We start from the raw sequence: 14,183 nt of genomic DNA, 5'->3' as shown, positions 1-14,183 counted from the left end.
TGCTTAAGGGACTGTGGTGACCTGCATGGGAAGGAATCCTCAAGGGGAGGGGATGTATGTATATGTACGGCCGATTCACTCTGCTGTGCAGTAGAAACGCAACACTGAAAAGCCACTGAACTCCAGTAACAAGAAAGGAATGCTAAGAAGACACTCTAATGTGCTGCAGCTGTGCTTCCCAGGCAGTGCCCTCCTGGGTGCCCCAGGATGCCCCAATCCAGCGGAACGACCCTTAATCACAGTCCTCGGTAGGAAGGGTTAAGCTGCAGTGCCTGCTGACGACAACCAGGAAGACACGAGCAGACAGCCCCACTTCTATCACAGGCACAGCGGGGCAGGAGGAGCCTTACCTAGAGGCAGGATCCCGTACAGGGTGATGAGCTGTCGGACATCCAGGAGGGAAGGCATGGGTTCTATGGACACCTGGCGAAGGCTCGTCCCCAGGTAGCTGTACTCACCTGGGAGAAAAGAAACAGAGGCTGAATGAACTGGAAACTATGCCGGTCTGAGCCGCATAGTTTAGTCGTTTGCAGAATTAACAAGTGAAGACTCTTGAGAGTTCCCTGGACTGCAAGGAGATCCAACCAGTCCATCCTAAATGAAATCAACCCTGAATATTCACTGGAAGGACTGATGCTGAAGCTCCAATACTTTGGCCACCTGATGTGAAGAGCCAACTCACTGGAAAAGACCCTGATGCTGGGAAAATTCAAAGGCAAAAGGATACGGGGGCAGCAGAGGATGAGATGGTTGGATGGCATCACTGACTCAGTGGACATGAACTTGAGCAAACTCTGGGAGATAGTGGAGGACAGAGGAGCCTGGCATGCTACAGTCCGTCGGGTCACAAAGAGTTGGACATGACTTAGCAACTGAACAATAATAGAAATGAACAGAGAATACAAATTTAATATTTCTGAGCAAATATAATTGTATTATGGAAGAGTCATCATGAAGAACTTTTTAGATAAAGGCTTGAAAGAAAACTTCCAGCTACAGAAACATTTCTATACTCACTACAATAACTGGGAATTATGGCTTCCCCTGTAGCTCAGTCGGTAAAGAATTTGCCTGCAGTACAGAAGACCCGGGTTCGATCCCTGGGTTGGGAAGATCCCCTGGAGAAGGAAATGGCAACCCACTCCAGTATCCTTGCCTGGAAAATCTCATGGACAGAGGAACCTGGTGGATTGCAGTCCATGGGGTCGCAAAGAGTCGGGCACGACTGAGCGACTAACACACACATGACTAACCTCCTAGCATTTTAAAAAATAACCTTTGAATGTTATGTACGTGAAGAGCAAGTGCTATAATGAAGGACATATACAGTAAATTAAAACACAACAGGTTTGGTTTAATTTCTATTCCAAGAGATTATGTCTAACATTTGCACAAACTTTAAAAATAACTTATTTAAAATGGATGTGAAATTTGTATTGGAGGTGTGTAAATCTGAACCCCAAATGCAATCATTTGAAAGGAAGGATCTGAGTCTAATTTAGGATAAACAGAAATATCTCCTTTTGAGGGTGATATTCATTAACATTTTTATCATTTTTAAAGGATTACCAAAGGAATAATATCGAAATAAATCTTTACAGGTTTAATTAGAAGGCTTCAAAGAGCTTAATTGTAACTAGTCATAAATCTGAAGTGTTATTTTCCAACTAATTTAGATAAGGTCACCAGGAAAATTAGTTTGGCTGTCTCCATTTGTCATGAGGATGGACTTTTACATGCTTACTTGGTTCTCTCTTGATCTGTACCTGAATCTGCAAAAAAAATTTCATAAATGAACACAATTTCTTAATTTTTTTCCTTTTCATAACCCTTGGTATCTTGCAGAGCGCAATGTTATATATGTTCGACAAATAAGTTTATGTGTGTATGAAAACACTAAAAGGACATTAATACATTCATGTGCCTATGAAGTCCTGAAAATATTGAGGGCTTTAAAGCATTTTCAAGTGCTAAGAAAATGAGAGTTAAAAACTAGATAATGATTGCTGTTTTGTTGTGAATGACAGCCTTTCAAAGCCTCCACATGAAAAAAGTCCTTGGCAAGGACAGTGGTCTTGGTGAAGGAGATGAGTGATAATGAAAGCTCGCCTTGCGGCTTCTGAGCTCCACGCTCTGAAATGAGCAGGTAATAAACAGAAGAGTGGTTAATTTCACCTTCACTGGAGCAGGAAGACATCCTGCAGCCACTGTTCAATCCAGCACTTCTTGCTGTAAACATGGCATTCGGGGGGATGTGAAAGTGACCCCCTTTTCCAGCTTAAGTAAATCAAAGCTAATACACAGGTGTGCCCTGTTTTGTAGACCCCCAGCAGATTTTATTTAGACAAATGAAGTTGAATAGGTGGGTGCTGGTTCCAACACAGGGTAGGACCCTTCACCAGGTGATGAGACTCATTCTGAAAGCGTGTTACTATGTTTTGCTATTTCCCAGGACGGAAGCTGTAATCAACTTTTCCCATGGACTCATTCAGTACTTAGCAACTTCAGGATTCCTTGCAGACACGAGGTCTTCCATGAGGGAGGGAAGACGGAAATAGTGGATGAAAAGGCACTGGAGGTAGAAAGCACGAAAAAGGGCAAGGAAGCCGAGGACAACAGCAGGGAGAGAAACAGGAACAGGTCCTCTTAAGATCCGCACGTGGAAGCCCCGACTCCCAGTATCTCAGAGTGTGACCTCGTTTGGAAATAGGGTCATTGCAGAGGAAACAAACAAAGCTGAGCTTCTTAGGGTGGTGGTTGTTTACTTCCTAAGTCGTGTCCAACTCTTTTGCGACCCCCTGGACTGTAGCCCATCAGGCTCCTCTGTTTATGGGATTTTCCAGGCAAGCATATTGGAGTGGGTTGCCATTTCCTTCTCCAGGGGATCTTCTCAACCCACGTCTTCTCCGGGGGATCGAACCCACATCTCCTGCATTGGCAGGCACATTTTTTATCACTCAGCCCCTGTGAAAGCCCTACACACAGGATATAGAAAGCCTAAAATCTCCCTTTAGCCTTGGCTCTAAGAAACATTTAAAATGTGTCTCAGTGGGGCTTCCCTGGCGACTCATTATAAAGAATCCGCCTCCCAATGCAGGTGACGTGGGTTCAATCCCTGGTGGATTCTTAGTGTGAGTCCGAATCCAATAAGGGTGTCCTTTATAAAAAGGGGAAGTTTGGAGACAGACACAAACACATACAGGGAGGAGGTCACATGAGGATGAAGGCAGAGATGGGAGATAGAGCAGAAGCCAAGGAGCGCCAGTGACTGACAGCAAACCACCAGGGTCAGACAACGCATGCAAGGATGAGGCCGGCAAGAGCCACGTGAGCCCAAGGACACTCGGCCTCCAGGGAGCAGGGGCCCAGGGAACAGGACAGATGGGGAGCCGGAAGAGCGCAGAGCTTCCAAAATGAACCAGCACCGCCGACACCGTGGCCTTGGACTTCTGGCCTCCAGAGCTGGGAGAGGAATTTTCTGTTGTTTAAGCTGCCCCCTCCACCCCACTGTGGTACCTGTTACAGCAGCCCCGGCGAATGAACACAGAAAGGAAACAAATGCAGAGAATAGGAACATACAAGCACACAAGAAATAATGAGAATCAGGGGCTTCCTTGGTGGTCCAGGGGCTAAGACTCTGCATTCCCAATGCGGGGGGCCCGGGTTCAAACCCTGGTCAGGGAACTAGATCCCTGGTACATCCAAATAAATAAGTAAATATTTCACAAAAAGATGAGAAATAAAAAATATTAAGAAATCAAGGTGGAATCAGTTTCTAACATTTCCTTTCTACTCCATGCTAAGTCACTTCAGTTGTGTCCGACTCTTTGCAACCCCATGGACTACATACAGCACACCAGGCCTCCCTGTCATTCACCATCTCCCAAAGTTTGCTCAAACTCATGTCTATTGAGTCGGTAATGCCATCCAACCATCTCATCCTCTGTCATCCCCTTTTCCTCCTGCCTTCGATCTCTCCCAGCATCAGGATCTTTTCCAGTGAGTCAACTCTTTGCATCAGGTGGCCAAAGACTGGAGCTTCAGCTTCAGCATCAGTCCTTCCAGTGGCTGATTTCCCTGAGGACTGACTGGCCGGATCTCCTTGAAGTCCAAGGGAGTCTCAAGAGTCTTCACTGAGAAGGAAATGGCAACCCACTCCAGTATTCTTGCTTGGGCAACCCCATGGACAGTATGAAAAGGGTAATTTAGGGGAGTATCTACTGTGTTTGTCCCCTCTGTATTTTCCTCTTGAGTGGTGGCCACCTCAGGGCCTCCTGCTTCTGTGACATGGACAGAGAGAGAGGGACACAGAGGCATCAGGAAGTCACAAGCCCTCTTGTTGGCAAACCCTGAGCCCGTGGAAGGCTGGGTGAGACCCCAGCGACACAGAGAGACAGCCAGCCGTGGCCTTGGGTACCCCATCTCCTCACTCATTAAACTCCCACAGCAACTGAGTGAGGCACTTGCTGTTGTTATCCTCATAATCACGGAAACTGAGGCACAGCAAGGACCAGCATCCCAGAGAGCAGCAGCGTCAGAGGGTAGAAGCGGGGAGACACTCCCAGCCCGAGTGGAGAGCTGGTCAGTGGGTCTCTGTCAGTGGGCATCAGCCCTGTGTGCTGGAGGACGAGGAGAGGGGAGAGAGCCCTGGATGACGGAGGGTCCTGGGCAGGCAGGAGTGGCCCCCGTGGGAGCTGTGGGGTCTGGGAGGGCACCAGGATATCTCCCCAGTCTTTGGATGCCCCCTGGGAATTGGGGGCCTTGATAGCTGGGGTAGGGATGGGGCTCGTAGTTCAGTTCAGTTCAGTCACTCAGTCGTGTCCGACTCTTTGCGACCCCATGGACTGCAGCACTCCAGGCCTCCCTGTCCATCACCAACTCCCGGAGTTTACTCAAACTCATGTCCATTGAGTCAGTGATGCCATTCAACCATTTCATCCTCTGTCATCCCCTTCTCCTCCCACCATCAATCTTTCCCAGCATCAGGGTCTTTTCCAAGGAGTCAGTTCTTCACATCAGGTGGTCAAAGTATTGGAGTTTCAGCTTTAGCATCATTCCTTCTGAAGAACACCCAGGACTGATCTCCTTTAGAATGGACTGGTTGGATCTCCTTGCAGTCCAAGGGACTCTCCAGAGTCTTCTCCAACACCACGGTTCAAAAGCATCAATTCTTTGGCACTCAGCTTTCTTTAGAGTCCAACTCTCATATCCATACATGACTACTGGAAAAACCATTGCCTTGACTAGACGGACCTTTGTTGGCAAAATAATGTCTCTCCTTTTTAATATACTGTCTAGATTGGTCATAACTTTTCTTCCAAGGAGCAAGAGTCTTTTAATCTCATGGCTGCAGTCACCATCTGTGGTGATTTTGGAGCCCAAGAAAATAAAGTCAGTCACTGTAAGGAGGACTGAATTTGAATAACCTCGGCAGCTTAGCAGCTGTGATGCTAAATGACAGTGATATAAAGGGTAAGGAAACATGCTCTCTCTGGCATACCTGAGCTTGCAGTAGGAGCTGGCTTTCAGGCACAGGGCCAGTGCTCAGAGCTGGGCAGATGTGGAGGGGCACAGCAAGGAGCCAGGCGGTGGCAGGGAGGAGCACTGGGAGCTGAGACTTGGGGGGCCAGACATGACGAAGTTTAATGTCCTCTCCTCTGAGTCTCTTTCAGTCCTAGCTGCTATGACCCTAGTGAGTTTTGGGATTTGCGTGGTGTTGAGAAGAGAGTGGAATTACACATGCTAAGCCTCCCAAACAACTCCAGCCTGGATGGGGAATTGGCGAGGCACAGACCACTTGCCCTGCTTGTCCAGCTTTGAGCCAGAAAAGGAGAGGGGTAATGCCCAGAGGTTTTTCTCCTTCCCTAAGTCTGGCACTTTTATTAGAATATGGCTTGGTGTTGGTCCATTGGAGTTGATGGTCCCACATACAAAGTATAATCATCCATTATACGGTTTGCACTTCTGTTTGGGGAAATTTTTCAGAATAAAAATTCTCAGTATGTGTCCTCTTCCTTTGCTTTGGTTTTCCTCTTCAGGGATGTGGGTTTTCTTTGCCTACCTTTAGTATCTGTTGCTTTCTTTGTAAATCTTGTAATCTCACTTTTCACTTAGTTTTATTTAAAAAGTTTCTGTCTTTCACATTTCATTTCTCTTAAAGCTTGGTTTGTTGACTTTATTCATTCTTGTATTCACTGTAATTTAGTTTTTTCCTAAAACGATTTTTCCCCTTAAAATACTCCATTTTTTCCAACTCATTTCTGCATTTTTCTAATTCCATTTTGTGTATTCTTACATATCTTCTATCAATCCCTTCTGTAATTTCCTTAATGTTTAGTTGCTTGGTTTGAAAGGGTAGGTTCCAGGTATATCTGCTCTATGAGTATCTCTTTCTGTGATGTTACTTTGCTCCTTATTTTTCCTTTTTTTTTTAATAGAAGCTTTGCATGGGCTTTGACCTTGAACTTTTCGTTGCTTAAATATATGAGCTAATATTCCTGTATGCTGAGAAGACAGTTGGGGTCAGGGTAGCTTTTTAAATCCCAGAGAGCCCTTGTCTTCTGTGGTTTTTGTACCTGTTATTAGTATGGTGGCTTGCTTCTTGTGATGTCCTGGCTCTGTTCCCCTCCCCCAATTTATTCGGGATCTTTTTTCTTCTTCATCTCTATTGCTCCTATTCGGTGGTTCCAATTCAGTTCTACTCCCAAGAGCTTCCTTGCAGCATAAGGCCCTGTCTTCGCAGGGTCCACGTCAAGAGCGTCTAGCGGCTGGACTGCTCACAGGTGCTCAGACTTTCCGAGGCTGTCCGTTGCCGTGCCTCTGCTGGTGCAGTGGGCAAACTCCTCCCGGTCCACCCGCAGTTACTACCGTGTCCCGCTCTGCTCTCCAGGGAGTGCTTGCTGGCTGCTTTGGGGTTCTTCGCGTTTTTTGTCCCCAGTGCCTTGTACTTTGGGCTCTGAGGGGAAACTTGGTTCATTTTGTTTTGGTGTAAATGCTGTCTGCGGGCTTTTGCCGTCTAGTTGCTTTGTCTAGATTCTATGTGGGGATCTGGGAGGATCCACTGCCACCTTTCCAAGACAAGAACTTAACTGGGAGAAATTAGAAAAACATGGAAAAGGCAAGGGGGAGCCAAGCCTGGAGGCAGCTTGACTGTTTTGCTGGACTGGGTCATTTCCATTTGAGGCTGCTTCTATTTGCTTTGACGCTTCAGAGGCCAATTTCTATTTGCTTTGACCTCAGGCAACTTTTTTTTTTTTTTTGGGGGGGGTATTAGTTCTAAAAGGTCTTGTAGGTCTTCATAGAACTGTTCAACTTCAGCTTCTTCAGCATTACTGGTTAAGGCATAGACTTGGATTACTGTGATATTGAATGGTTTGCCTTGGAAACAAACAGAGATCATTCTGTCGTTTTTGAGATTGCATCCAAGTACTGCATTTCGGACTCTTTGGTTGACCATGATGGCTACTCCATTTCTTCTAAGGGATTCCTGCCCACAGTAGTAGAAATAATGGTTATCTGAGTTAAATTCACCCATTCCAGTCCATCTAGTCAAGGCTATGGTTTTTCCAGTGGCATGTATGGATGTGAGAATTGGACTGTGAAGAAAGCTGCCAAAGAATTGATGTTTTTGAACTGTGGTGTTGGAGAAGACTCTTGAGAGTCCCTTGGACTGCAAGGGGATCCAACCAGTCCATTCTAAAGGAGATCAGCCCTGGGTGTTCTTTGGAAGGAACGATGCTAAAGCTGAAACTCTGGTACTTTGGCCATCTCATGCGAAGAGTTGACTCATTGGAAAAGACTCTGATGCTGGGAGGGATTGGGGGCAGGAGGAGAAGGGGATGACAGAAGATGAGATGGCTGGATGGCATCACTGACTCGATGGATGTGAGTTTGAGTGAACTCCGGGAGTTGGTGATGGACAGGGAGGCCTGGGGTTCTGCAATTCACGGGTTCGCAAAGAGTTGGACATGACTGAATGACTGAACTGAACTGAACAGGCAACTTTAAGATGCTACCCAGAAACTGACCAAAGAGATCACTGAGAAAGTCCAAGATGGGTAAGAAACTAGTAAGAAGGTGAGAAATATGTCCATTAATTCTTCAAGCACTGAAGAACTGATGCTTTTGGATTGTGGATCTGGAGAAGACTCTTGAGAGGCCCTTAGTCTGCAAGATCAAACCAGTCCATCCTAAAGGAAATCAATCCTCATATTCATTGGAAAGATTTATGTTGGAGCTGAAACTCCAATACTTTGGCCACCTGATGTGAAGAGCTGACTCTTAGGAAAAGACCCTGATGCTGGGAACAATTGAGGACAGGAGGAGAAGGGGGCAGCAGAGGATGAGATCGTTGGATGGCATCACTGACTCAGTGGACATGAGTTTGAGCAAACTCAGGGAAATAGTGGAGGACAGGGAGGCCTGGAGTGCTGCAGTCCATGGGGTCGCAAAGAGTCAGACATGGCTTAGCAACTGAACAACAACAATTCTTTAAGACCCTACCATCTGCCAGGCTCTGTACTAATACCAGGAATTCAGTGAAGCAATAAAAGACACGATGTGAAGGCAGAAAGCAGACAGAACTCAGAGATCTCAACTTTAAGTAAGGAGATAGACTTCTGCTAACAGTGGTATTTTTTCATATAAACAGAATTAACAGAACATAGTCAAGGCAATCCAGGAAGAAACCCTACAGCCCTTGAAGAGGAAACAAGAAATAAATAGAAACCCAAAACATATTTCAATACACAGCCTGGTAAACTCTTATAACATTAGGAAAAATGAAGGTTCTTCCAAGTGCCCAAGAAGGAAATGTGTCTCTATTTCAAAGGGATTAAAGTATCATTTTTTGATCCAAGGGAAATGTTAGCCTTTTTGCTCCTGCAGGCTAAAACTGGATCATTGTGAACACTGGAATGAAACAGATGGATACGGATTACAATACAATTAAAAACAGAAAAAAGAGTCCATGTGTCCACACTGATACCACAACAATTTTAAAAGAAAAGTGGGAGGGAAATTTTTCCAGAAGAATGGTACCCAATAAAGAAAGAAGAGGAGAGAGAACTAGAACATGCCCACTTCACGACCACCAGAGCAGCCATCAGTGCAGGCAGAGAGCATCAGTGGATGCTAAAACCTTTCATATGGTTGGGAGCAGAATCTCCAGAGCCCCCAGGATCCCCCGTAGATTATCATTGATGATAAAGGGGAAAATGATGCTTTACAATGGAGGGATCTGGGGAAGCTTCATCAGGGATGAAACTTTACATCACCAGTGATGGGACAGAGCTTCATCATACGCCTTCAGCATGAAAGGCTGAGAAGGACACAATATTGCCCATTTTTTTTTTTTCCTGTAAAAAGCATTCAACATGAATCAAGTCAGGAGGAAACCATCAAACCAACCCAGCTGAAAGACAGTCTGTAAAACAGCTCAGACACTTTAAAACTGTCAACATTGGGAAGGACTGAAAACGCCTGTAAGCTGATGCACACAAAAGGAATGAAGGGCTTCCTGGTGGCTCTAAAGAGTCTGCCTATCAATGCAGGAGACATGGGTTCGACCCCTGAGTCAGGAAGATCCCCTGGAGAAGGAAAGGGCAACCCTCTTCAGTATTCTTGCCTGGAAAATCCCATGAACAGAGGAACCTGGCGGGCTGCAGTCCATAGCGCTGCAAAGAGTCGGACATGACGGAGAGCAACTTATCACGCACACATGCAAAGGAATGAAAAGGGCTAAAATGATACATGGCCATCGCCTCCATGATCACGGATGGTATTCTGTACTGAGAAAGACAGTTACAGAGGACTAATGAGGACTATTGGGAAAAACTGATTATTAACTAGATATTAGGTAACTGTACGATACGAAAATTTTTGAGTGTGATTATCTTTGTGTGTTTCTGTGGGAGGATGTCCTTGCTGATTGTAGACGCACAAAAGTGAACATAAGGTTTGTATTAGCGTGGAAGGAGGTAGGAAGGATTTTAAGCTTTAATACGTTTTCAGGATCTTGGGCCTGTTTTTTTAAACATTAAGAGAGAGACATCAGCTGAAGACGGTGATAGTAAATGTCCCCTCCTCATTCCTCTCAACTGGGGCTTCCCAGGTGGCTCAGTGGTAAAGAACTTGCCTGCCGATTCAGGAGATGGAAGAGACGTGGGTTCGATCCCTGGGTTGGGAAGATCCCCTGGAGTAGGAAATGGCAACCCACTCCAGTATTCTTGCCTGGAAGATTCCATGGGCAGAGGAGGCTGGTGGGTTACAGTCCATGGAGTTGCAAAGAGTCGGACACGACTGAGCGGCTGAGCGCATTCCTCCCTATTCCTCCCACGGTGGCCCCTCTTCAGAATTCTGGAAGGAATTCCTCCTAAAAGGACTCCGTGTTGGAAGTACCAGGTGCTGCCTCTAGGGCATTTTGATAATCATGAGAGCATGAACAATTCTTCATTTCCTCAATTCAGCTTCAGCCAGAAAGAATGCCCTAGGGAGCCCGGCTAGTAGGTTTGGAAATCTGCTTCTCCTACATTAAGGGAGACAGTCAAACCTACTAGATCCCAGCGCAGGAAGAGCTCAAACCAATTCAATCCAACAAACATTTGCTACAAGCCACCAGGGGCCAGAGTTGCAATAAAGCACAGATGAAACGTACCTCCCTCTGTTGGGTCCTTAAACCCCAAGGGGTGACATACGTGTGTGACACACGCATGCATCACTGTTGGTGTACTTTACCAATGTAATCTGAGAGGTTGACTTTCAGTGCCTCGATCAGTAAGCCTTCTTCCACGAGTTCCTTATACAGAGACTCAATGGTCCTGGGGAAAAAGAAGACCATCGATTCTGTGAGCCAGCACATCAAATCTGCGGTGTTCATGCTAATCCTCACAAATGCAGCAAACTTTAACCGGATCTAATTCAAAGTACTTTCATATGTACACAAATAAATTGATGTTTGAACTGTTTTTACAATTTGGGGATGAATTAGGCTTTTTAAAAACAATACTTTCACTCATCCATGGGTATATCTGATATTTCCTATTAATAAGAATTATATCTTTGGGCATCTGAGACCAGCTATAACTCTTGAAGTCTGCCCTTTCTTCATAATGGTACAAATACGAGTTAGAAATTACCCAATAATAGTAATGTAACGGGCCCATAATTATATATTCAGTTAGCATCTGCAAGCTGTAGCAGATCATTAATCCTCATGAAACTGATGTTCCCTTTTAACTCCATAGCATAATAGTTTAAAAGAAATATCTATAAGGAACAAAGGCTTATAAGGGAAATCATTTTAATGTGAAAGACAAAATGTCAAAAGCCGTGAGTGTAGTAATTCTTTAGGAGCATGTTAAGCTCTTCTCTGCTGTTTACAGATGACAAAATCACTTCTCTAAGTGGAGGGGGGGTGGCGTGGGCATGTAGCCAGCACACTGGCAATTTATACTAATTGGGAAAAAAAATGAAGATAGTATTCCTCTTAATGAATGAAACTCCCAATGAAATTAAGTGGGGCTTGGGTTGCTGGAATTCCGATAAATCACATTCAAATACTGTCCAGTGTGGTCCTCTGAGTTGTCTCGTCTTTTCCCATTTCATTTCTAGGGGCCTTATGATTTGGTTCAGCCTAGTCTTTCATTAGAATGAAGAACTGTAGATATGTCTAAAATGTTCTTTGTTCTATGATTCAAGTTAGTATGATTAAAAAAAGACTCAATTCAAAATGGATAACCAGCAAGGACCTACTGTAGAGCACAAGGAACTCAGTGTTATGTGCCAGCCTGGCTGGGAGAGCAGACTGGGGAGAATAGACATATTGTACATGTATGGCTAAGGCCCTTCATTGCTCACCCGAAACTACCACAACATTGGAACTCCAATATAAAATAAAATGTTTAAAATAAAAAAAAATACTCAAGTACATCCCTGAGATTCAAGCCAAATACTATTGGGATAGATGTTAATTCAATGACTCCAGCCTTTGGTTGACTGAAATTTTATTCTATCAAATATATTTAAAATAGTGTGGTCTCAGCTGAGAAGTAAGCAAGTTTTCATTGTACATGGAATTTGGGATGATGTATCTCACCTATATCAAGGAAGTACAAGTTGCAGTGTTTGAACTTGAATATTTAATACAAACATATGTCTAAAATATTAACATAAAATTAAAGAAGATTCACTAAAATAATTAAAACCTAATATCTTAAGAAGCATGGAACACAAACCTATATTTGGATCTTTCCAGTGAAATCAACACTTGCTATGGAATAAAAAAAAGTCTAAAACTATATATCTTATCAACTGTGGAAAAAGTGCTGATTTAAGGTTTATGCTAAGTGGGTGAGAAAAACAGAAGCTGTCTTATACAGTCTTGGTGAAGAACTAGCCCACTAACTGAATTCTACTTAATGAGTAACAGTCATTAAGTCTTAAAGTCATTAAGCTTTCAAAAATAAAAAGTCTTCCAGGAATGAGATGACTAGGTATTTCTGTACTTTTGGGCATAAAAGTGAACAAAATACTTTTAGAGACCATAAAATGGTCTTCATTTCACTAGAGAATTGCTTGTGGCCCATTTATGACAGTTCAACTGTAAAGAAACATATGCCAAGAGCGCATTCATCGTCTAACAGACATGGTCCACGAGCTCACGCGTGCGCCGTGTGCTTAAGGCAGAGCCGCACTCAGTCGCGCAGTTCTTTAAACGTGAGTGGATAATGTCAACTTAGTAGTCAGCTCGTACTGGCAGATTCGAGGTGAGCTCTGGGTGGTTATCCAATAAGACACTTAGCAGGACCTTGTCAGAAAGACTGATGGAAGGACACGAGACAGAAGTGCCATGGGAGAGTCACTAAAGACAGAGGTGGCTCTGCGTGTAGGCAGGGGCTGGACCCTCCTCCAGGTCAGGGCCCATGATGTCCCTGTGTCCTCAGGAGGCGTCAGTATCGGTCACCAGTAGGCGGTGCCTCCCCAGGAACTGGGGGCCTGTGTCTCAGAATGCTGACAGGGCAGCGGTCAGCCACCACTCCTCACCTTGAACCTGTCCCCAAACAATGGAAACTCAGCAGCTCCTCCTTCCAGGGATATCCTAAGGAAGCTGTCTCTCCCCAGAGCCAAGGCCACACCCAGGCTGGGTGACACTGCAGAGGCTTCCTGCTGGGGGCCCGGGGCGTGCATGAGCTCTGGGGTGCTCTGGTTCCCACTTTCCATGTGGATGATCCCAGGCTGGCTTCCTCTCTCATGGGTCCTCTCTCAAGTAGAGTTTGGGACTGTATCACTGCACCCAGAGAGGAGAAAGCATGCATGCATGCTAAGTTGCTTCAGTTGCATCAGACTCTTTGCAACCCAGTGGACTGTAACCTACCAGGCTCCTCTGTCCACTGGGTTCTCCAGGCAAGAATACTGGAGTGGGTTGCCATTTCCTCCTCCAGGGAATCTTCCCAACCTAGGGATCGAACCTGCGTCTCCTGTGTCTCCTGCATTGGCAGGCAGGTTCTTTACCATGAGCGCCACCTGGGAAGTCCAAAGAAGAACTAGGGAACACACCTAACAGGGAGCAACACCTGTCACCTGTTAATAAACCCATGGGGAAGAAAGGTGTATGCATTCAAAATAATTCCTGCCATTTCCTTAGAGGGGATTTTAATTAAACTCCTTGAAAATGTTTGAAAACCTGGGCCCTAACTATTTCTAATGCTAAAGCACTGAAGGCCATTTCAGCTTAAAGTGAGCTTTTACAATTATCCATTAATATCAAAGTTTAGCCAACGAAGCTGAAGGAGATGGAACCATCCCTTTGTGACGAGTCCTCATCCTTTGCTTCGAGGAGCATTTATAAAGGGCCCCAGTGGCCAGACCCAGGGACAGGCAGGGAATAAGAACTGTGCCTGCCCTCAAGTCTCAGAATTCCCTCAGAAGCTATAGCAGGATACTATTTCTTAATAAACTTCTTCGGAACCCCAAGAAGAAGAGCTTAAAACGTCACACGGCCTCAGAAGCGACGGGGCCGAGTCTGCATGTCCCTAGTTGAGGATGCCGGCCTGGGTGCAGGACTGCAGGGTGGTCCCGGGTCTTCGCCTACCAGCTCTGCCAGGATGAAGGGTGTGGTGGGTACAGAGCCGGCGGGGGGCGGCGGTGCCTCTACCAGGCCAGGCCAAGAGGACCCAGCCACGTCC

At 45.4% G+C, this 14,183-nt stretch overlaps 1 protein-coding gene across 1 annotated transcript in view; it reads right to left on the bottom strand.

Moving 5' to 3' along the window:
• IQCA1 (IQ motif containing with AAA domain 1) overlaps nt 1-14,183 on the bottom strand; it is a 184,963-nt gene that overhangs the window by 42,797 nt on the left and 127,983 nt on the right. The window contains exons 13-14 of the mRNA XM_013963032.2: nt 10,735-10,817; nt 351-458 (exon numbers count right to left, since the gene is read on the bottom strand). Of these exons, the coding sequence (XP_013818486.2) occupies nt 351-458; nt 10,735-10,817 (191 nt within the window). The remainder of the gene's footprint in view (nt 1-350; nt 459-10,734; nt 10,818-14,183) is intronic.

The sequence above is a fragment of the Capra hircus genome, chromosome 3, assembly GCF_001704415.2.
Source record: "Capra hircus breed San Clemente chromosome 3, ASM170441v1, whole genome shotgun sequence".
Taxonomy (NCBI): Eukaryota; Metazoa; Chordata; class Mammalia; order Artiodactyla; family Bovidae; genus Capra; species Capra hircus.
Note: the sequence above shows the minus strand (reverse complement) of the source record. Positions and strands in the feature narration are given on the sequence as shown.